Consider the following 23,783-nt stretch of genomic DNA (forward strand, 5'->3'; position numbering starts at 1 on the left):
ACGAGGCGACTTTCGAGGTCTCCGCTGCGGGCGACTGCGTCGTGCCACCGGTGGTCCCGCCGTCCCCGCCCAAAGCCGAGCCGGAGGAGCCGGCCTACCGCGAGCGCTACCCCTAGACCGGAGTAGTGCGGGAGTGGGTCAGCGCTCCGCCAATCTGGCTCGGGGCGACGGAGAAGCAGGAGGCGGCCTACCTCGACCACTGGCTCCGTGTTTGGCTGGCCGGGGAGCGCTGGGAGGGCGAGCGCGTGTAGATGCTCGAGCGCGAGGCCGAAGAGGAGGCGCGCCAGGTCCAGGCAGCGGCGGTGCAGGCAGCGGCGGCAAAGCCTGACATCACCGCCGTCTGAAACACGACGTTCCCCTGGGCCGGCCCTACACCGACGTTGATCGACCTCACCGGTCCCGACGCAGACGCCGCCGCCGACGAAGACGCCTAGGATAGCGCGTCGTCTAGTTTTTAGTGTATTAATTAATGTAATGTGGACTTTCGCCGGCCTTCGTGGCCGGCTTTTATGTTTAATTAAATGCATGTATTTATTTTCAAACCGCTCCTAATATTTTTTTTGGCGCGCCGACGAAATGGGTCGCGTCAGCGTTGGGCGCTCGCGCCGACCCAAACACAGCGCCGGACGTTTGTGTCCGCCGGGCCGGCACAAACAGACAAAATGCGGATAAAAACGTCGTCCGTTTGGATCGGTCCGTTGGAGTTGCTCTAAACTTAACAAATAAATCAAGAGAGAAAAAAAAGGAAAAGGGGGCCCAAAGCAGCAGGAGAAGGCCGAAGTCGTCGCTGTGGGCGCGCGGGGCCCGTGGCCGTCGGCTCGCCACGCACACAACGGAACAGACAGCAGGAATCTTCGCGAGCTATCAGGACGTGTCGCGCCGCCCGTCCCCCGTCCCCCTCCCCCGCCGTCGCTCTCGTCCTGCCGAGATTCCGCACGAGCCCAACTGCCAGCCAGTTCTCACCGCCACTCGCTGCCCCGCCCGCCCGCCCGCCACCCGCTACAAGATCGCCCGCCGCCTCTTCTCCTCTTCTTGCAAGCTGAGCCACTCGCATCCTCGGGCTCAGATCTCTCCTCCAAGAGCCCCCCCGGCGGCGCCCCTCCTCCGTCCCCGGACCGTCATCCCGCAGGTGAGCTGAAGCTGACCTCTCTCCGTGGTCGCTGCATGGGTGTGCTGCGAGCCGCTTGCCTGTGCCGGCCAAGTGTTCGATGGAATAGCCATGAGGTTGATGTGTATGCGGTGCGTGCGTGTGCGTTTCCTTTTCTTGAGCTGCTGCTGGCCATCCCGTCCTGATCGTTACGGGCGCTGCTTATAGGCTATCCGGTCGGAATTAGTTGTGACTGAGCAGCAATTTTGAAGCTTCTGCCCGGTAGGAATTTGACCATGTGAGTGAGTAAAGAAAAAGAAAACATGCTTTGTGCTATGTGCGTAGGCTAGTTTCAGCAGGAAAGTTGCTTGTTCAGGAGGTTGTTTACATGTTGTTGTCAGGATATAGGTGCCCTGTTAGCTGTTGCTGCTAGCACTGTTTTTGAGTCGCGCGACTAGTCGTCGACTAGTCCATGAGTCCCACTGCCAGATGTCGATTCAACCTCTCGACTAGTCCATCGGCCAGGCACGACTCATCAAGAGTCTCTACCCCAGAACGACTCGTCAATCATCGACTCGAAAACCTTGGCTGCTAGTCTCAATCAAGCCCAGGGGGCCTCATCGTTGTGTCACTTTAGGCGATCTTTTGGGCAGCTGAAATCTGGTGCTGCAAGTCTGGAGTCCGTCTTTCCGTCCCAGTTCTAATTTTTCTGTAGGACCTATTTGGTAGTACAAGAAGGATCACGTCTCTTTTTGTATGCGTGTTCATACAGTCCTGGGGGAATTCTGCGGCAGGGAGTCCTAGACAACAGATCATCTGCTCTTTACCTGCTGCCGCGTCGCGCACGTCTGGTGTGCCCTTGGCGTCGACCGTGGCCTTCGCTGCGGCGATATCTGGGAGGACTCGTCTCCTCCTCTTGCACCTCAAAAGCACTGGCCTGCTGTGCGACTTCTCCTTCTTTGGCGAATTTGGAATCATCGGCACGATGTGGTGTTCCGAAGCAAACGTCCTGCTGTCAGCCGTGCCGTCGCTGCTGCTGCCAGCGACCTCAAACTTTGGTCCTTCCGCCTGAAGACTGAAAACCATGGAGACCTGGCAGTTTGGGGCCCATTCCTCCAAAACCTGGACCTGTGATCTCCCTGTAGTTCTGCTTATTTCTTTCCCTGCCTGAACTTTTGTTGGGTAGAAAGCCACAAAACTCTTATCTGTACTCTCCCAGGACTCTAAGTTTGCTGCTTTGCAGCGTGAGAAATACATATTCAGGTGGGGCGTCTTGCCCCCCGGTGTCTTCTCAAAAAAAAAAAAGTCCTGGGGGAAGCATAAGCCATGAACTGTTGCCTTGACATCTGCTTTTCTTCTCAGTGTCGATCTCACTTAATCCTGTAGTACTTATAACATACATCTCGCACACATTTGCTGATGGTGATCGTTCACTTGTTTACCTTTCCCATGCAAAGAAGTCTGAAACCTCTGTTTTTTTCCTGTTTGCAGGTTTGAGACCGGTGCATTGCTTGGTTGACCCCTACTTGTGGAAATGCTTGATTCACTTATTAGCCATGTAATAAGATCCTCAAACAGCTCTGACTCGTTTTTTGCTGTGCTGTCATCTTCACTTTATCTGACACTTGGTAAAAGCACTGATGTGCCATATTTATCTTGTTGGTCCAGGACCCGAAGGTGTTGACTGAGAAGAAGCCTGATGAGATAATTGTGTCTGGTGTTGTTGAAAGTCTGCAGAATTTTCTACGCAAGTGCATCATAGCTGTCCTCTCATACGGCCCGATGCCTAAACACATCGCGTTTATTATGGACGGGAACCGCAGATACGCCAAGTCCAGAAGTATCAAGGAAGGCACCGGTCACAGCGTGGGCTTCTCTGCTCTAATGGCAAGTCTTATCTACTGTTACGAGATGGGTGTCAAGTACATCACGGTGTATGCATTCAGCATCGACAATTTCAAACGCGACCCTAGTGAGGTCAAGACCTTGATGGAATTAATGGAGGAAAAGATCAACGAGCTGTTGGAAAACAAGAATGTCATCAACAAGGTCAACTGCAAGATCAACTTCTGGGGGAACCTGGACATGCTTCCCGAACCAGTGCGGCTGGCAGCCCAGAAGCTGATGGCGAGCACCGCCGAGAACACAGGACTGGTCTTCTCCGTCTGCATGCCGTACAACTCAACCTCCGAGATCGCCAACGCCGTCACCGAGCTCTGCAAAGAACGGAGGGATATGATGCAGGGGCAGCAGGCCAGCGGCCGCAATGGCCGCCCCGCAAATGACGGCGCACGTTCGGATATCTCGGTGGCCGACCTGGATCACCACATGTACAGCGCCGGCTGTCCGGACCCGGACATTGTGATCCGGACCTCGGGCGAGACCCGGCTGAGCAACTTCCTCCTGTGGCAGACAACGTTTAGTCATCTGCAGAACCCGGACCCCCTCTGGCCTGAGTTCTCCTGGAGGCACCTCATCTGGGCGATACTGCAGTACCAGAGAGCCTACCCGTACATTGAGCAGAATAAAGGTCTGGCGAAGAAGCAGCTGTGAGTGAGGGATCTCATCTCCCTCGTAAGGTGATATATGCATATGATCATCTAGAAGATACTACAATAATAACAGATCAGAAGGCTGGCAGAGAAGCGTCAGTCTGTGAATAAGGGATCTCATCTCCTTTGTTAGGAGATAAGCAGATACCATGGAAAGATAGTAACAGCAACCTGTTGAAAGTTGGCCCTTATTATTTTTCGTGTAATGAAGACTGTAATTATGGGAACCATGTGTATTGTTGTGTTAAACGGTGGCAATAGCTTGCCATTTAGCCTGAACTAAGAAGCCAATTCGAGAAAATTGTAAAGCGTCAGCGATATATGATCAGCGCTCATTAGTACTCCAGGTAATTTGGGAGGGAGGGAGTATAATTTAAATTTGTCTCGTTTTTATAGCTGGAAGAAGCTTGTTGTGATGGACTCTGCTGTTAATGCTATCTGCTATGGCGCCAAGCTCATGACTCCTGGGCTGCTCCGGTTTGAGAATGACAATGATGTTGGGGAAGAGGTTGTTCTCATGACCACCCCTTGCAACTGTCTATGGTTTGGTAATCAGAGGGACTCCCCATCAAGTTTCCTAGACAATGAGGCCTGTTTTGCTGTATCTGTAACTAGTTTCATGAAAAAGATAGTAGCAGCAACCTGTTGGAAGCTGGCCCTTAGTATTTTCCGTGTATGACAAGTGTAATAATGGGAACCATGTGTATTATGATGTACTAGTACAATTCTTCGTTTTGCTGTTGTGTTACACTATAGCAATATCTTGCCACTTAGCCTGAACACGGGGGCCAAGTGGAGAAAATTGTAAAGCTTTTAGTGGTATCTGCCATGATGCCAAGCTTATGGTTCCTGGGTTGCTCCGGTTTGAATGGCACTGATGTTGGGGAAGAGTCCACCAATGGGCAAGGGGGAGCCGATTGCCATTGGTATCGCTGAGATCCCTACTGCTGTTATGGCGACTGCTGACCATGGCGCGGCAGCGAAGATCAAGAGGGCGGTCATGGGCAGAGAGAGACACATGGCAAAGAAAGTGGAGAATTGGCCCGGTGGCACCCAAGAAGAAAAGGATGATCGATGAGCTCCATGCTAAGAGCATATCCAGCCGCGCCCCCAACAGGTTCTCCTCAGGCATTTTTACCGCGCCGGCGCTTAAAAATAGGTCCAGTCGCATTCCCAGGAGTCCGTTTTTCACCGGCTTGAGCCGAAATCGACGCCGGCGGACCTGAGCCGAACCCGGCGCGCTGGGGGACGCTCGGGGACACCGGGGCGAGGGTTTTGGCGCGAAAGTGTGACGGGCCCGCCGAGTCAGCGGCACGCGCATCGTCTTCCCCAGAACGCCTCAGTTTCCCGCGAGGAATCAATGGCAAGGCTGCCGCCGGTCGGCCTTGCCATTGATTCCTCACGGGCGACGCGTCACGGGCTGGCTGGCGCGGCGACGCCTCCCCTTCCGTCATGCGTTCACACGACCTGGGCTATAAAATCATAGGCTTCCCCTCGTCGCTGGCCACACCAGCCCGAGTCCGCCAAGTCCAAACCAGCCGCCGTCCCTCCCGTCCGCCGTCGAGCTCTGCCGCTCTTCCCTTCCTCCCCTTCCCTTCTTCATGGCCGAACGCTTCCCCGGCGACTCCGCAACAGCCAACGGCTTCGGCCGCCGCTCGCTCCAGGAGGGCGAGGTGTGGCTTCTCTTCGAGGCCAACATCCCGGCGCCGCCGGACATGCACGCCGGGCCGACGGGGTGGAGGCTCAGCAACGACGGCGTCCCCATCCCCCCAGTGCCCGACGTCGACGCGCGCCCCGGCCTCTTCGCCGCCGAGGTCGACCGCATGCGGTCTTCCCTGCCGGAGGAGCAGCGTGCCCTCCCCCAGTACGCCGCCGACAACCACGCGGCGTGGGCGGACTATTTCCAGCGGCGGCAGGCATAGCGGCTGACGTCCACGAACGGGGCGGCGGTGGTCGGCGGCCTCAAGAACAGCGACGGCCACCGCGTCTGGTGGGGCGTCCCCGGCCGCACCCTGCACGAGGTGATGGAATACCTCAAGGGCGGCAATAACCCGCCGCCGGCATACCCTGCCACGGTGGCCGTCCCGACCAAGCCGAGACCGAGACGACTCGCGCGGGATGATGAATCCATCGGAAAGCCACACCCAGTACGCGCCTTGGGGCCAGCAAAGCGTCGGCTCTCCCTCAGGGGCCGAACTTCTGCCGCTCTATTTTTTATACGCCGAACTGTGACTTGCGATCGCCGGACTTATGACGTCTTTTGTGAACGGGAACGATCAAATTCAAATTTTTCACGTTCTGAGGGTGACGTCTGGGGGCGTGACTGGGAGATAGGTCGCCCCAGAGACCGAACTAGCGCCGATTCGTCCTCAGACCGTTTTTTTTAATGTCCTGGAGGGCCGAACGGCTGGAGATGCTCTGAGGATGCGAGCGCACGGGATGCGGATCGTGTTCTACGTGTGCGTGCCCAGGCTCGCACGGCCAGACCCACTGACCCAGGACCAGGAGTGCACTGCGCTTGCGTGGACGCGCGCGCCGCTCGTGTCCGGCGGCCTGGACGGCACGGCGCGCGCTCTGGCGGGCGTCGGCGCCTGCGGGCTGCCCGCGCTCTGGAGGGAGCTCGCGTGGAAGCTGTGCCGGGGCGCGCTCGTCGACCTTTGTCGCGAGAACGGCGTGGTGCTGTGCCGTGGCTCGTGACAACGCGTTCGTGTCGCTCCCCGGCGACGTCATGCTGGCAGTCCCGGCGAGGCTCGCCGACGGCCTGGACCTCTTGGCGGTGGTGAGCACCTGCACGGAGCTGAGGCGCCTCGTGGCCGAACACGACGGCGAGCTCTGGAAGCACAGGTATGAGGCCTTGTGCTCGTTGACATGCTGCGACGACCCGCCGGAGACGAGCTGGATGAAGGGGTGGTGCGAAGAGAAGCAGATTTTCTTAAGCAAAACTGGTTCCCGTTCCTGGATAATAGTAGAAATCAGAAAGCTTAACGCAGCTACAAATCGTGACGCGGCGGCATGTGGCCATTGCTACGATTCTGCTTGTGCGTAAGTATCCATTCTAATAAATACATTATTATGCTACAATTTCATTTTCCTAATCGTTTTCAAGAGGACATATACAAAACTGACAATTGTCGGTTTAACCCCTCTGCCAAGCTCTCGGTCTCCATGTTATGTATGCCTTCTGTTCTGCAGCGTGCTATTTCTAGATCTCATTTCAAGGGACGAGTGGATATTATGGTGTTTAGAGTCTGTATAATGAGGGAGGTGCCTTTTTTCCTTTACAGTTGGTTTAGTTTAGTGCAGAGCTGCTGAGTATTGGAAACAAGCTAAGCTATAGTGCTTACTCTAAGAAATTATATTCAAGCGCATAACCAGTTGAAGATTATGAAGCGCTCTGAATTTGAATAAGACCATGCTCATTCTTTTTCATAAAATGGGTGGCTTGGTTGTTGATCCATTAATCAAATAAATTAGGTCGTAATATCGAATCAAGAATTTTATTATATCCATTTCTTATACCTTCTTTTTTTTATGTTATTTCATAAAGACTGAACCATAGGGACAGGGTCTAGACTATAAGTAATAAAGAGAATAGAAAGAGTTTAGAAGGGGGGGGGGGGGGCGTAGGAATCTAAATATTGCTAATATATTAGGACCATCTTATTAATATTGAAATTCATGAACATTTTTTAATTCATGAATATTTTTTAAATTCCTGAGCATTTTTTTAATTCACAATCAGTATTTTAAATTCACAAACATTTTTCGAAATCACGAAGATTTTTCAAATTTGAGAACATTTTTTATAATGGTGAACACTTTTTGAAATTCATTTTTTGTTTTGAAACCTTGAAACATTTTTTAATGAAGCAAAAAACAAGAACAGAAAAGCGAAAAACCGGAAAAAAAAATACAGGCACCCGCCCCGCACATAGGCCGACACAAATTGCTCGCGGGGGGAGCAGGGGGTGCCTGCGCCTGTGGAGCTCGCCACCACCAGCGTTCCGCGCCCATAAAGTGCTCGCCGAAATGCCTTAAAAGTGAAGAGGACTATTTGAGAGGCATGGTTGTTTGGCAAAAAAATATGAAAGTTCAAAACGGACACGTCTGGTCACTGCCTAGGCAGGTCCGTGAAAGTGAGAGGCCGGATTAGCTACGTGTAGATGCCCTTAGTACGGCAAAGGACCAGGCATGTAAGACATGAACGTCCCATGAACAAATTATAACAAGATTCTACCACTCGCTACCACTCCAGCAAACAAGATGATCACCTTACTCCTAGAACCAGAACAGCTACTCAAAAGGCCACTACATCAAAAACTACAAGAATCACAAGACAAACTATATCGACTGAAACCTGAATATGTTACACATTTGCTACGTATCTACTGGCATTCGATAGTTCGCTGGAAGGGGCCCGCATCAATGGCTGCAGCAACCAAGGCGATGACAATGTTGATGAGATCCGTGACAGCAACCCAACAGAGATATGTGCTGACAAAACAAATCACAAACTAGGAACATCCAAACACATGCACACATGAATCATATGTGCATGCCAACAAGGAGATGAACAACACATAGAGTTCACCAAAAACCCTGGTGTGGCAGCATTGTCAACCATGGCAATGGAGACGAAGATAAAGTAGTCATAGCGATTAGTCAGAAGCTCCAGCATTCAACTAAAAGAACAGGCTCAAGCATTTGGCACATGTATCCAGTTCATCAACTAGTTCAAAATCAAAATCAATTCGCACACACCACCACACGTGTGTCATGAGTGAGCATGCACATTCTACTCTCTTTTTCTCATGCCATAAAGGAGAGTAAAATAGCTCTCCCTTCACTAGCAATGTGGGATTAAACTATGTTCACATAATGGGTAACTTCTAGATTTCTTATAACAATTATTATCATGGGACATGTGGTTGAAAGCCATAATGCATGCCTAGCAATTCTACAAGTTTACTCAATATTAGCATTTCCGTAAAAATAGTAGACTAGTCTAAAAATGTAGAACTCTACTCCCCAACTGAATTATGATGCCATGCTGGTCTAATTAACATGAAACACAAGTACGCAACCAAAATTAAATTAAACCATCTCAGTTGAAGTTTCATTTAACTAACATCAAACAGGTCTCATAACTGGAAAGGAACTAAATTCAGATTACATTGAAGCTATTTCGCAAAATAGACCATATATGGCTTGCAAAATAGCTGCACGCTTCCATTCCCATGTCAATCGGAAAAAGATGTACTAAACAGCTGCTGCAGTTCCCATTCAAAAGGATGAGTGGATGATGCCTCACGCTCCACATTAAGTTACTTCTAGAAACTTGACCTGAAATTCAAAGCTCTTGATTTATTACCTTCCAGAGCACACGTGGTGATTCTTTTATAGGGTATGCATGAAAATGTAGAAACTAATATGCATTGATGTCCTTAAGGTCACTTGATAGAGAAACGCATCATTTTTCTTCACTACTACATACACAGAAATTGGGAAGCATGCTTGACAATTTGATCCTGATTCATGCATTCCAAAGTAATCTAATACCCGAGCATTCTGCAAGATTGTTCAGTAAAGAACAATGATGTAATTCAAGTGTTTCATTTTTACTGAGATAACGGAAGAAAATATAGTGAAGCATATACACAAGGGTGCAAATTATCCAATTCTAAGCCTTGATTTATCCTTAAGAGTTCAGCTGCTAACTACAGACTATGAAGTGAGGTCGCAAATGACAAAAGAAAGATCTTATATTATGGGACGGAGAGAATAGCAAACAAGCACAAAAAGATCAGTTATCTGAAACGATGGTACTATTTCAAGACGTAATCGCTACTCTCATGATATGTTTGTAACATCTGAAAAAATCAAATCATGTAATAAATAACTGAGTAGTCCCTTCTTAAATTTTCGATCAGTATATCAAAAGCCTAATAATCAAGATACATTAACACTTGATCCAATCACATGGGCAACACAACACAATTAAATCAACAGCTTCTGAAAACAAATCAACTTCTATTTCTACACGGTGGTGATTTGCAAACAAAAATCTGGAAAACAGGGGCACATTCATTTAAGTGAACAAGTCATAAATAAAGCAACAGATTTTAGAATATTGTGAGTTCTAGGAAAATAATCTAGGAAACTGGTTGGCGCCAAGGAAGCTGGAGTGCCTAGTAACAAAACATGCATTGTACAACTATTTATAATACTAACAAATTCATGAAACTCTATGCAGTTCTCGGAACAGATAAACTCTATGCAATTTTCAGAACAGAGAAACTATGTGCAATTTTCAGAACAGAGAACATCGTTATCCAAATGGCTTGGTGAGCAATTTGCAACAGTAATTAGATATCTAGATCGACCGAAGTAAAAACTAGATAAATAAATCTAACAAATACACCCTCTGTTCCTAAATATACGATGTTTTGGGAGTTCAATTTAAATTGCCAAAACGTCTTATATTTAAAAACAGGGGTAGTAGTAGATTACATACTCCATGTTATGAAGCATCCTGAAGTAGAAACAAGAGAAATAAATCTAACAAATAGGAGATTACCTACTCCATGCTATCAAGCATCTTGAAGCTTCTCGTCATCATCTGCGGCAGGCAGATGTGCCATCCGTAAGAAGAACGGAAAAGCAGGACCTCTGTAAGGCTTGCCCTCATTGTTGAGCCCATTGTTGAGAAACATTTCCAGCTTGACGGTGTTGAGATTGAGCACAAGAAGATAGGAGTCGGTCTTCCTTATGGACCAGAACTCCATGTACACATAGCCAGCCCTCATTGCCAGGATGCGCACCCTCTTCATCCACTGATCACGACGAAGCTTCTTCAGATATGGAAACTGATTCAACAGCGAGACCTCCTTCTTGACCACCCATCCACCGTTGGCATCACGGACCCAGAGCAGCACGCGTTGCTCCTTGCTGGACACGATGCACAGCCAGCCGTGCTCCGCCATGTGCGCCACGCAGTACGATTCCCCGACCGCGACCGGCGCAGTCATGTACGACCACGCCATGGTTGCCGTGTCAACCACCAATATCTCCTCCTTCGCTTCGCAATAACAGTCCTTCTTGGTGTTGGACCGCCAGTAGGCGAACCGCCCGGCGGCAATGCCGTCGGTGTGGGGCCAGGCAAATCTGTAGCGCACCGAGCCGTTCTCGGCCCAGCTGCGGGTGCGGGAGGAGAAGACGACCGAGGCGTCGTCGCCCCAGGGGTCGGGCTGTATGGCGATGACCAGGAACGAGGCGTCGGCCTCGTCGGCGACGATGGCGTAGCGGAACGGGCGGAAGTCGTGGGGCGGCTTGAAGAAGACGGCGGTCCGGTCGATGGGGTCGTACACGGCGAGGTCCGTGCTGTAGCGGCCGAGGGAGAAGAGGAGGAAGCCGCCGTCGCAGCCGCAGAGGCGCCACTCGTCGTCGTCGTCGACGTCGGGGTGGTGCATGAAGTAGAAGTCGCCGCTCGCCGCGGCGGAGGCCAGCTCGGGGTTGTTGCGCGAGGGGGCCTTGATGAAGCAGATATCAGAGCAGTAGAGGGGGAACTTCTCGCGGCCGCGGTCGGTGACGAGGACGCCGACGAGCGGGGGCCTGCGGAGGGAGCCGAAGCGGCGGAAGACGGCCGGGTCGGAGGCCACGCGGCCCCAGCGCTTGCAGACGCGGGCGGCGCTGGCGAGCGACGCCATGTCGGGGAGGCGGCGGAGTATCTTCCCCAGGAGTTCGGCGCCGAGGGAGGCCACGGGCGGGGCCATGGGCTTCTTGAGGCTGGACCCCTCGCCTCTCCGCCATGGCTCCATTTCTTTCTGGCGAGATCGGCGGATCGCTGAACTGCTCTGCTCCGCTCTGTCTTGCGAGGGAGGGGGTTTCCTTCTGCTTTCTTGCCACGGGCGGCGCCAAGATGTTTGCTGATGTGGCGCCAAAATCGTTTCGCATTAGGCGCGCACCTATTTTTCGCGCCAAAATCATTTCGCATTGGCGCGAAAATAGACCCAAGCCTGCCGAGGGCCTGTATATGTTTCAAGTTTATTTTATTTTAAGAAAAATAATTTATGTATGGGAGCACCCATTCATCATGACCGATAACATTTTATTGATCCGTGGATTGGCGCGGGCAATTTGGATCGGTTGCCCTGCCTTCTTCATCGTCTAAATAACCTAGTTCATCTTTCTCTCCATGCCCACACGTTTTTTTTCTTTCTCCAGCGCCCGCCCTTGTCTGCTTCGATCGAACCACCCGCTCCCACCCCCAATGCACCCCCCCCATCTAAGCTGCCAACCCTCACTCCATCAGACTTCCCTCCACCTGCGACGTCGTGGCATCATCGTCAACTTCATGTCGTTTCTTTTCAAGTCCTCGTCGGTGTCCCACCCCTCCCACGTTGATGTGCCACAGCGACAAAATCCTTCAGAGCGATTTGTGTGTATAGTTAGGGTCTAGCTTGTGTGTTGGTGTCAATGGTGTGTGTGCCGAGTGCGTTTGTGCATGAGCTCGTATACTACCGCTGTACCACATGAGAGGACTCGAAAAAGAAAGGTACTTCACTCGCACTCCCTCATAAAAAAGACTGTTGATCTCGGATCCACTTAATTTTTTTGGGCCTCCATTTGCTATTGTTTTGTGGAGGACATTTCAGTCTCATAAGAGCATCATCATTGACATGAATGTCCTTGCCATCGGGAAAATAACCCACATTGGTGAGAAATCAAAGTGTTAAACTTGGGGTTTGATCCCTGTTGGGTTGGAGTACCACCACATCCTAATCATCCAACCATACATTAGAACCGTTTTCTCATTGTCACTATCTGTTTGATTTAGGGTTTCTTTCTAGAGTGAAAGCAAGATGGAGTTGATAAATCTCCTTCCAGGTTGATGCCTAGCACCCGCCGCCGCCGTTGTCCTATGATGCCATTACCCTCGTTGGAGGCATCGTTGTGGAACCCCTTCGGCTCCAATGGCATTTAGATCTCGAGCTTCCTGGGTGTAAAACCAAGCTTCGACTATGGATGGAGTGTGCGTCGTTGTACTCGTTGCTCCTCCTTGGCGGCGTTGCCTTGGAGATGGTCTTCTGTCAGATATCGATGGTTCGTGTCATCTCGCAGTTTCGTCACCGGTTAGGTGGATGCGTGGTCTCGGGATCGGTGTAGAACCCGAGTGGTGGCTCCGGAGAGCGCATTTGTGCTGTAGAGCGTCGAATTTCATCACTTGGATGGTAGAGTTATCAGCTTGTCTGCGACACGCCCTCGTGCGTGTGTGGAAGCCAAAGCGACGACTCTGGAGGGTGTCTTCTATTGCAAGGTGTCAATTTGTGTCTCTTTGGAGGCAGAGTCGTTGGCTCGTCAGTCAAGAGGCCTCGGGGCTGGTGTGCATTGTTGTGGTTTGTATGCTGTAGCGGCGGCTTTGGTTTGTATTGTAGGGTGTCGACTCTGGCCACGCGGGTGACATAGTCGTCGACTCGCAACATGGGGGGGTGGCGTGTGTATGGGGCAGTTGTATTGATTTTCGGCCATCTCTCCTTAATAAACTAGATAATCCTCTTCTCCCACGAAAGCCGGAGCTCCTCCTGGTTGCTCAAAACAAAGTCTTTCTCATATTTTTGATCCAGTTTTAACCATAATTTGTTTGCGGCGTAATTTTGACTGTAAACTTAACTAAATATGAATTATGTGTAGGAAAAAAATGTATAATTGGAAACGTACTTCAAATACGAATATAACAAGATAATTATTGTACACATGTAATTTATATTTTGTTAGACAAATTTATGGTTGAAATTTGACCAAAATAGAGGTGCTCAACATTTTTATCCCTATTGATAATGATGGATCCACACGTCAGTGACGGGCATCTTTCCATCCCCTTCATCCCCGATGGCCGGTGAATCCATGGGAACGCATTGCTGCGGCGCAGCAAGCATGGCCAGCGGCGCCGGCGAGGATGAGGCGACGTCAGGGTGGGCGTGGCGTCCAAGTACGGCGTCTTTTCTTCCTGACTCGTTCCTCTTCTTACTTGCCTAGGTTTTGCTGGCCCAATCTGGTTCCGCCGACACCAGATTCAACGGCGAATTGTATGCGCCGCTGAGGTCAGGGGAGACACATCCCCAACCTCTCATTTCTTTTTCTCGCTTCCTTTTCAATGGCGAGCGACAGAAGGAACTGTCCAGGATCGAGATATGGAAGAACGGGTCTTGGTCTCTTGGATTGGATTCAAGAATGGAAGAGCATGGAAAGGTTTCAGCTTGCCGTCCCTTTCCTCCCCATTAGTCAATCCCCTCTCCGACCTCCAGCACAACACGTACTCCAGTTCTCTACTGTCTAGAGAACTCCGTGCTGCTTACTGCTCTTCACTTTTTAACTGGCCCATCGCCACCATTCTTGTCCCCTTCTCCTTCTATGCTTGTCATTTCCACTTCATCGTCGCATCGATCGACTCCTCTCCACCGGTGTCTTCCTTGCGCGGTATCGAATCCGTTCCTTCTTCCGTAAAAGTGTAGACATTGTAGCTTCTTTCCTGCTATGGTGTGGTGCCATGACCATGATTGTTAGCTTCCTCCATTACCATGATTGTTATTTGTTAGTTTCCTTCATGTTATGGTGCCATGACCATGATTGTTAGCCTCCTCCAGTGGATACACACGCTGTGCGCTGAGCATCGGCGGCAGGATTTGGACGCTTTTTTCCTTCCACCAAATCTCCCATGTCATATCAAGTTTATGCCTCAAATTACATAACCACTTGAATCCATTTTTGGTGTTTATTGCTGTTACTGGTCGCCAAGCGCTTCGTGACTGTACGCTTTTCGCATAGAGTTCCTCAGATTTTTGAGAATTCCCGGATACAAATGTCAACTAAGTCCCAAGTACTATAAGGGCACATCGTCACGGCTTTGCTGACAAGATCATTTTCGTGTTCCTGGATCTGGACAAGTAACTGTTCCCCTCTGCTTCTTTTCAGGGGATTGGCTCTGCCATCACAAGGAGCCTGCATCCCTGAACTCTGAATATTACCGCCAAACCGGGGATTTTTCCTCCACAACGGCATCATGCTACGGTCCCGACTGTTCTATATTTGCTCCATTATCTTGGCTCTTGTTTAATTTGGTAGGTGTTCTTGTTCATTTTACATTTTCCTCATAACCATGACCCACTTGAGGAGAGAAGCAAAGTACTCCCTCCGTTCCTAAATATAAGTCTTTGTAGAGATTCTACTATGAATCATATACAGATGTATATAGATGCATTTTAACTGTAGATTCATTCATTTTGCTTCGTATGTAGTCCACCTAGTGGAATCTCTACAAAGACTTATATTTAGGAACGGAGGGAGTAGCACACAAGTCCAGGGTGCTACATTTTTTTTCCTGTATCCTTCTTGCATTATGAGACCAACTTGCTGTACATTTGGTTCAACTGGTCTGCAGTCGATGCTTTGAGAGCTATCAGAGGCAGCTTGAGTGATCCACTGGGACGTCTCGATAACTGGAACCGTGGAGATCCATGCGTCGGAAATTGGTCCCGTGTTATCTGTTACAACGTAACAGCAAGCGATGGATACTTTCATGTGTGGCAACTGTATGTGCACAAGTGTTCTCCTTGTCAATCATGTCCATATCATTTATACAACCCTTCTCCTTTGCTTCTATTCTGGCTTGCTTTTGGTCATGAATTGAGAACTTGGGCTTGGTCGTATATACAGTTTTGTTGACTTTCTTAATAGATGATCATGCCATCCTGGATTCATCTGCAAACCATGTTATTTATGGTATCAGCATATTTGATGGAGCTGAAAGTGCAGTAAAAAAGGATGCAAAATGTGTATAGTTGGAGTAGAGGAGCATTTTCCCTCTGAAAAGTGAAAAGTCTCATGCTTATTTTATTTCCAGATGAATCTAATTCCTGTGACATTTTGTTATAATATGTTTCGCTTGGTGATATCCTCGTATTATGTGATTATAGGGAGCTTCTACGGTTAAATTTATCTAGGACTTTGGCCCCTGAGCTTGGCCAGCTGTCTCGCATGAAAATAATGTAAGTGCAGTGAGCTGAGCTCGCTAATTATAGTGTGGGTTGCCTGTTCATTTAATCCAGTCCTACATGCACAAGGGGCGACTGAGTACTTCTTTTAATTTTCTTTCAAGGGATTTTATGTGGAACTCAATTGGTGGGAGCATTCCTAAGGAGGTTGGCAACATTACTTCTCTGGAACTATTGTAAGTCAAAATCTACATCACTGATTAGAAACATGGTCTACCTGAATCAGTTTCCTTCATATCTTTCTGTTTGGACATGGAGGTTATCATTTTTCTGTATATGTTAACTTAGTTATTGCTTACAGGTTTTTCAATAAACAGTTGTTTCTCTGAGATGATTTCAGTCAGTTTTGCTCATGTGACAAGGTGTACATTGTTTATAATTACAGGCTCTTAAATGGGAACCAGTTGACTGGTCCTTTACCAGAGGAAATTGGCTTCCTTCCTAATTTGAATAGGATTCAGATTGATCAGAACCATATATCAGGATCCATACCTAAATCATTCGCTAACCTGAACAAAACCGAGCACTTGTAAGTAGGATATGTTTTAGCCTCTCTCTTAACGAGTGATAGTTATCCTTATCCTAATGGATTTCCAATTTCTATCCAGTCACATGAACAATAATTCGTTGAGTGGTCAAATTCCACCTGAACTGTCCAGATTACCTTCACTTGTTCATCTGTAAGTATTGACCTCTGCACGTACCATAATATTGCTTTTCATTTATACCCTACTGACAGTATAATTGGTTTGCAGATTGTTGGATAACAACAACTTATCGGGCTATCTTCCTCCAGAATTATCACAGCTACCAAAACTGCTCATTGTGTATGAAACCTACTATTGTGCAATAGTTTGAATAATATATAGTTTTTGATTATTTTGGTTGGGTGGATTGGATATCAATCTTTGATCATGAATTGGACTAAATTTCTCGGTCTTAAATGAAGCTCTTAAGCAGTAGTTCTTCTTTATTTGTTGTTTTGTAGCTTGAATGAATAGTTTACGGCTACTTACAACTTAGGGAGCAACACAAACAAAGAATGTCTGCTCCACTGTTCTCTTTTACTGAAAAGTAGCTGCTGGCATGTTCCCTGTGCTAACTTATTCAATCGTAAGTTGCTTTAACTGGCATTAGCTCAGTTAGTTGTTTAGGATTACTTCTGATTTTACCCTGATCTTTACGGCATTATTTCTTGCCAGCAGTAAACCACTGAAAGCTTATATGCTGCTGAAACAATATAACTGCTAGTCAATTTTGCATTTTTCTGTTATTTATATACCATGAGTAATTCAAAGTAATTGGAAAGAGACCCATAGCAATTCGAGTAACTTCCAGTTCATTTTATTAGTTTTTTTTCATGTCTTTGAGATATCACATTTAAAAGACATATATACACTCACTGTATGTCTAATTACCTCTTTTCAAAATGATCCCAGCCAGCTAGACAATAACAACTTCTCAGGAAGTTCAATTCCTTCATCTTATGGCAATATCACAACACTTCTGAAATTGTAAGTATGGTCTACATCTCTCGGATTTTGTAGCCATGTGGTCTAATGAACTATAGTGTTAAATAAGGACGATTTTCACATTGGTCATCATTATTGCAATGAGAATGGCCCTTAATTTGGTTGAGTAAAAGAAATAAAAAATCTTGGCTTGCCTTTTAAAGTATTATGAGAGTTTCAGATAATCTAATTGATATGGTCTACATCAGGAATTTGAGAAACTGCAGCTTGGAAGGCCCCGCTCTTGATGCCAGTGGAATACCGCAACTTGGCTACTTGTACATATAATTCTGAACTACGTACTACCTATTTGTTTAGGAAAAAAATCTCACCCGTGATGCTTAGGGGAATTTGGCAGCTATCACTTGCTCTCATCTTTGTTGTGTTGTTTCAGGGATATTAGTTGGAATCAGTTGACGGGTCGTATACCATCTGGCAAACTAGCGAGCAACATAACTACAATGTATAAAAATAAGGCCCTCGCAAAGATTTCATGCCATTTTGTTTTTTAAGTATTATTTATTGATCCCTTTTCCCCCAAGGAAACTTCTATTTTCAGTTTACACTCACTTTTGCAAGTTGTGCAGAGATCTTTCCCACAATCGTCTTAACGGTTCTATTCCTGGAAGTTTCTCCGGCCTTCCTAATCTCCAAAGATTGTAAGTCTGATATTACATTCACCATGCTATTATGTCCTTTAATATTTGATAAAAGGGATAAATCTCTAGAAAAGGGGGATGCTCTTACTTTATTATTGCTCAATAGTAGTGAATTACTCCCTTTGTCCCTTAGGGTATTCTCGCATGGACAATGATTGATTGCAGAGTACCTTCTGCGGGTCCATGCCATGACAACAACTTTAATTTTCAACAAACATAAGTTTAAACAATTTTGCATGACAGTACTGTTCATGAATGATCATTTGAATCAGGCTGAGCTGATTTTTTTTTTGTCTTCGTTCAGGTCAATGGATAATAATAACTTGGATGGTTCTGTTCCATCTGATGTCTGGCAAAATATTGATTTCAGTGGAAATAGAAGCCTGATATTGTAAGATCATCATAAACTGAACCTTCTGCTTCACCTTTTTGATTTTAGAGAACGGTATATAATTGACATATTTCTTCAGGACTGGTAATCTAATATTCCCCCTTAAATATTTTGCAGGGATTTCCATAACAACGCTCTCACGAATCTATCGAATCCTCTTACACCCCCTGCGAATGTTACCATCCTGTATGCATTTCTATTGAACAATTATCTTTTCCATTTTTCAGATCCATTCGTCATTTCCAGTACCTTATATTTTCTTTCCTTTACCATCCATGTTTTTAGGTTATCTGGAAACCCCATATGCACATCGCAAAATCAACTGAATATATCTCAGTATTGTCAATCAATTTCAGTTGTTGTTCCTGGAGGTTCCACAAATAACAATACACTTTGTCCACCATGCTCAACCGACCTTCCTTACGAAAACATACTAAGGTCACCAATCTCATGCTTATGTGCTATTCCACTTTACGTTGATTACCGGCTGAAGAGTCCAGGATTCTGGGATTTTGTTCCGTACGAAGCTGAATTTCAATACTACTTGTCATCTGGTCTTTCATTGTCCTCGTATCAATTGGAAGTCTCTACTTTTATGTGGGAAGAAGGCCCGAGGTTGATGAACCTGAAGCTTTTCCCAAACAACACTGCGTTGTTTAACTCTGGTGAAGTGCTGAGACTGAGAGACATGTTCACAGGGTGGCTCATCACGGACTCGGATATATTTGGGCCCTATGAGCTTATCGACTTCATCCCAGGGTGGTACGAAAATGGTATGTATATATGTTACTTTATCTTCACTCCACTCCATATTTTGTTTCGTTGCAATTTTTTGTCACCATGTTTAAATGGTCGTGTATAGATGTTTGTATTAGTGATCACATTACGTGCGCACATTCGAGCTGCCGAGGCCTCCTCTCCTCATTTTCCCCAATGCAGATCCCCAAACTCCACATCAATCGAATAAGCATATTACCGTTGCCCACTTGTCCTAACTTAGTAAGCTTCACTGTATGTCTCTGAACTTGCAACGAATTTTCACATGACACCCTCAACTTAACATGTCCCTAAACTTTTCCTGTTACCAAGTTCACCCTTGCTAACGTGATAAGTGTGCTTTCGTTCACTCATTGTCATAGGGCTTCGGTGCCTTGATTCTCAGTATCTTTTTAATTGATCAAGTTCACCCTTTTGTTGGAACCCTGCTGTATTCCCTGGGCCAAAGGCCAATATATGTATGTGTACATGCCTGTAGAAATAAGCAAAGAAGAGAGTGACAAAACATCTAACAGTTTTCTTGGCTCACGATAAAGAAAAAATATTGGACAGAGTAGAATGTAGTTAGGTGTACAGAAAAGAATAGTTTGGGATCTTAAATGAATAGTTTGGGATCTAAGAGGATGTGGATAGCACTGTTGTGGAAGTATCCATCATATATGGTGCTCTTTATCAAATGTAACCACTACAATGTTGCCAGCTTGGTATCCAGCAGTTGTACAATTATTGAAGAGAGAACTCACATGTTCCCATGCTTTCTTTTCAGTACTACCGCGTCGTACAAAGTCCAGTCTCAGTACAGGTGCCACTGTTGGTATTGTCATCGCAGCATTTGCTGCAGCAGCAATTCTTTCATCCCTCATTACTCTCATCATATTGAGAAGGCGTTCAAGTCAAATTTCAAAGAGACGCATTGGTAAACCATCCATTTGTACTTTCTATGGTCTAAAATTGTTAGATTATTCATCTCTTTTTCAAATACATTGTAATATTTCAGTGATCCACCTTTTTTTATTCAAAACAGTTGTCACTTCTTTTGATTCTGATTTTGTTAGTACAGAGTTGCAGCATTGTATGTATTGTCATGACTTTTTGATATGAGTTGCTATTCATCTGAGCTTGTTGTGATGAAATTGTTATGGTCATTCGATGACAAAATTCTGCTGACTTTGCAGCGAAAAGAATTCAGATGAAAATTGAGGGCGTAAAAGACCTCACTTTTGAAGAATTATCAAAGTGTACAAGCAATTTTAGTGACTCGGCACTAATTGGTCAAGGAGGGTACGGAAAAGTATACAGGGGGGTTCTGGCTGATGGAACAGGAGCTGCAGTAAAACGTACACAACAGGGATCTCTTCAGGGTTCAGAGGAGTTCTTCACAGAGATAGAATTGTTGTCCAGGCTGCACCACCGAAACCTGGTTTCTTTGGTTGGTTATTGCGACGAAGATAATGAGCAGGTTGTCCCTCCAACTTATTTTTTATATATACTAATCAGAAATACTAATTTCATCAAATGCTGCTTTATTATTCAGCTGCTTTCTTGTTCTAGAATGGGCTGTGGAAAATTTGATATCCATATCTATTGCGATCCATGTATCTGGTGAAGTACATATACATCAACACACATTATCAACCTATTTCTATACATCAACACACGTTTAGGTTATTTCTGCTAGATCAATTCAACACATTCTTTATTGTTTAGTGCAGAAGTGATTCCTTGTCCATAGACATTGTAAGCTCATTTTCTGTTGATTGGCTGGTATCGAGAGCTCATCTTCAGGGCACTCTTAATGGCAGAAGCTGACCTGTTGCTTTTTATGCCTAATGGTACTTAATGTTCGGTCCAACGTTATGATGATTAAACTCATACTGTGAACCATGTATTGCAGATGCTGGTGTATGAGTATATGCCAAATGGTACTCTACGTGATCATCTTTCAGGTTAGAACTTCGTTTCTGTAGCCACTAAATTGCACCTCAGAATTGTACATTTAGTCATAATTTCTGAAATGGCTTATCTTATTGAATTACTTTGTTCCACGTTCACCCTGTCAGGCAAGGGTGCCTTTTCTCTTGCCACAGATAACATAGTTACAGATTTACAGTCACACAATTAGATATTATATCCAGCTGAGAAATGATATCGAGACAAACGTATGAAATTTCCCTGTCGCGATCATTGTGCACACATAATAGTCTAGTGCATGCCACCTTGATGATAAATGCCTCTGTTCCATCAATAGTTCCTCAGCTAGAACTCACAACTGATCACAGCAGGGAAATTCAACCACTCGTGAGGTGTGATTGTATGAAGGAACCTAACTTTGGATATCTATGTTTTGGATTTTGATAGTCAGGCTCAAGCCAATGAAATCTCCATGCTTTTTTGCTTGCTTGCAAATTATTTTTGTTTAATTGTACGTGTGCTAAGAATATTCCTCTACCTTGCTTTTGGTGTGCTGCCTGTCCTGTAAAGTTCCTCTAACTGGTGCTTTATTTACGTAACAGCTAAAGCTAAAGAAGCTCTAAGTTTTCCCATGAGGTTACGAATTGCACTGGGATCATCACGAGGGATCCTCTATTTGCACACGGAAGCTGACCCTCCGATATATCATCGTGACATCAAGACTAGCAACATTTTATTGGACTCGAAGTTTGTAGCAAAGGTTGCTGATTTTGGTCTCTCGAGGCTTGCCCCACTGCCGGAAATGGAGGGGGTTGCCCCTGGTCATGTGTCCACTGTCGTAAAGGGTACCCCGGTGAGTATAACATCGTATATCTTGGCATCAACTAGTTGCGCATAAATAAGCATGTGGCACTTGAGGCGAGGATCTGTATCGGTTTTGAGTGTCACATATCTTTTTAACATCTAGTTCTCGGCGTCATGTTGGTGACACCGCATTGTTGATTTAGTTGCCGTTGTTGCACCATGCAGGGTTATCTTGATCCGGAGTATTTCCTCACGCATAATCTGACGGACAAGAGCGACGTGTACAGCCTCGGTGTTGTTTTTCTGGAACTGCTGACAGGGATGCAGCCCATTTCTCATGGTAAAAACCTGGTCAGAGAGGTAACCATCAAAGTTCAAATCGATGGAGCAGGGAATTGTGACAATAATACATCACATACACACATATGCAGGTTGTGACGGCGAACCAGTCAGGGATGATACTGCCGGTGGTTGACACGCGGATGGGACCGTGCCCATGGGAGTGCGTGGAGAGGTTCGCGGCACTGGGGCTGCGGTGCTGCCGGGACGAGACGGATGCGAGGCCGTCCATGACGGAGGTGGTGCGGGAGCTGGAGATGATATGGCAGATGGCGCTAGAGACAGATAGCGTGCCGTTGGAGTTGGAGTCGGAGTCGGTGTCCATGGACCCCAGCCGCACAGGCACGCAGCTGTCGTCGTCGTCCGCCGGGGGGTCGATGATGGCCTACCAGTACATGCCGTCGCCGGACGTCTCCGGCAGCAACCTGCTCAGCGGCGTGGTGCCCAGCACCAACCCTCGCTGAGAAAATGTGAGAGCCTAATTAGTTGGTGATGATGTTTGTGCTGGTAGGCAGGAGTATTAGAAATGTTTGAGTTTCATTTGTGCTGGTAGTTGTTTGAAATTCATTTCTATCCCCTGTTTGTAAATAAATAAAGATGTGTGTAATACTAAGGTATTAAATAAAGATGCGTGGGGTATCATCTAGTTTAGCAGGTGCGTGCCTACAAGGCTACAATATTAAGGTGCGTTTGCTGCCATACGATGTTTCAGATTTCCTTGCCACCACCAGGTAGGCAGGTACCCCACTAGACTTCCCTCGGGTCTCGCTGAAATTTTGGTCCAACATTTTGGAATTTATTTTGGTATATTTTTGTCTAAATTTCATTGAAGTTGGGCCATAATTTGAATTTGTCGCGGGAAGCTATTTGGGCACCCTCTGGAATTTTCGTTGAAACTTTGAAGCCCAAGTACAAACCGTTGCACATGACCCTTGCATACGAAGCTCAAGTTTCGTTGAAACTTTGAGGCCCAAGTACAAACTGTACATACCTCGCCGTTGCCATGGCCACGTCCACAACGCCCGGAGCAACGCTCCCGGTCACCTCCCTTCCCCGTGCATCGACAACTTCTCCCACACCATGCTGGCTCTAGTGTATTGAATGGCATGTGCTCGCCGCCCGTCCATGCCTCCCCGAGAACCGAGGGCTTTACCGGAGCCGTTGAGGCATTGCCGACCATGGTGGTAGTGCGGTCGAATGCCAGGGTACGCGGAGATCATCATCGTGGTGGACGAAGGAAAAAGGAGTACTATTTGATTAGTGCTACATGTCCGTCACGAGCTCTGGGAGTCCAGGGGTACAGTAGCATATGCGCCAACTTTTAATGGTCAACCATGATAAACCCCCGGATTCGTTGCTTCCTTCACCAAATCTCTTTCTCCATCACCTCTGGATTTTGTGTGGCGTGTGGTGCTCCGTGAGCCTCCACACAACAATGAAAGTTGATGCGGGGTTTGTTGGCACTAGGAGCTGCCAAGATATATTGGTAGCCAGACGCATCGATAAGGCTTCATTAGGGCCAAGGGAGGCAATGCCCCCCGCCGCCAAACTAACGGTATATGTGGAGTGAGGTTCTCAATTTGCTTTGGAATGACGTACACACACTAGGGCCAGGGTATACTGAGGTTCTAAATTTGTTTTACTTCAAGGAAATACCTCTAATATTAATCTTAAAATTGTCACACAGGAGGCTGGTGGAAAC

At 46.9% G+C, this 23,783-nt stretch overlaps 3 protein-coding genes across 11 annotated transcripts; 2 read left to right on the plus strand and 1 right to left on the minus strand.

The window, feature by feature from the left end:
• Window positions 1-966: 966 nt before the first annotated feature.
• LOC125518916 (dehydrodolichyl diphosphate synthase CPT3) lies at window positions 967-4,034 on the plus strand. Its single transcript, XM_048683807.1, has 3 exons — window positions 967-1,129; window positions 2,579-2,645; window positions 2,756-4,034. The coding sequence occupies exons 2-3, from the start codon at window positions 2,622-2,624 to the stop codon at window positions 3,638-3,640; spliced, it is 909 nt and encodes a 302-aa protein (XP_048539764.1). The 5' UTR covers window positions 967-1,129; window positions 2,579-2,621; the 3' UTR covers window positions 3,641-4,034.
• Window positions 4,035-8,745: 4,711 nt separating this feature from the next.
• On the minus strand, window positions 8,746-11,408 carry LOC125521261. The gene is made up of 2 exons (XM_048686325.1): window positions 10,217-11,408; window positions 8,746-8,982 (listed from the first exon to the last, which is right to left on the minus strand). Exon 1 carries the CDS (start codon window positions 11,343-11,345, stop codon window positions 10,230-10,232), a length of 1,116 nt encoding a protein of 371 aa, XP_048542282.1. The 5' UTR covers window positions 11,346-11,408; the 3' UTR covers window positions 8,746-8,982; window positions 10,217-10,229.
• Window positions 11,409-13,488: 2,080 nt separating this feature from the next.
• Window positions 13,489-22,732, plus strand: LOC125521532 (probable LRR receptor-like serine/threonine-protein kinase At1g06840). Of its 9 annotated transcripts, XM_048686588.1 has the most exons (21): window positions 13,489-13,627; window positions 14,611-14,756; window positions 15,077-15,227; window positions 15,612-15,683; window positions 15,794-15,865; window positions 16,075-16,218; window positions 16,298-16,369; window positions 16,445-16,516; window positions 17,129-17,203; window positions 17,410-17,478; window positions 17,595-17,663; window positions 17,788-17,859; window positions 18,164-18,250; window positions 18,368-18,436; window positions 18,536-19,023; window positions 19,794-19,943; window positions 20,203-20,486; window positions 20,922-20,973; window positions 21,541-21,791; window positions 21,968-22,102; window positions 22,174-22,732. In XM_048686588.1, the coding sequence occupies exons 4-21, from the start codon at window positions 15,673-15,675 to the stop codon at window positions 22,543-22,545; spliced, it is 2,544 nt and encodes an 847-aa protein (XP_048542545.1). In that variant the 5' UTR covers window positions 13,489-13,627; window positions 14,611-14,756; window positions 15,077-15,227; window positions 15,612-15,672; the 3' UTR covers window positions 22,546-22,732. The 9 variants fall into 9 exon arrangements, with proteins under 9 accessions (XP_048542545.1, XP_048542544.1, XP_048542551.1 ...); XM_048686587.1 differs by lacking the exon at window positions 15,077-15,227; XM_048686594.1 differs by lacking the exon at window positions 15,077-15,227 and having other exon boundaries at window positions 21,968-22,082; window positions 22,174-22,349.
• The last annotated feature ends 1,051 nt before the right edge of the window (window positions 22,733-23,783 follow it).

This window comes from Triticum urartu, chromosome 7, assembly GCF_003073215.2.
Source record: "Triticum urartu cultivar G1812 chromosome 7, Tu2.1, whole genome shotgun sequence".
In the NCBI taxonomy this organism is placed as follows: Eukaryota; Viridiplantae; Streptophyta; class Magnoliopsida; order Poales; family Poaceae; genus Triticum; species Triticum urartu.

Excerpts from the sequence above, each read along its gene's own strand:
- LOC125521532 (XM_048686588.1), top strand. Across the intron at positions 20,487-20,921 it reads GCGACGAAGATAATGAGCAG|ATGCTGGTGTATGAGTATAT; the intron begins GTTGTCCCTCCA and ends CATGTATTGCAG. Across the intron at positions 21,792-21,967 it reads CTGTCGTAAAGGGTACCCCG|GGTTATCTTGATCCGGAGTA; the intron begins GTGAGTATAACA and ends TGCACCATGCAG.
- LOC125518916 (XM_048683807.1), top strand. The coding sequence starts at position 2,622 with ATGCTTGATTCACTTATTAGCCAT. Across the intron at positions 2,646-2,755 it reads TTGATTCACTTATTAGCCAT|GACCCGAAGGTGTTGACTGA; the intron begins GTAATAAGATCC and ends TTGTTGGTCCAG.
- LOC125521261 (XM_048686325.1), bottom strand. The coding sequence starts at position 11,345 with ATGGCGTCGCTCGCCAGCGCCGCCCGCGTCTGCAAGCGCTGGGGCCGC.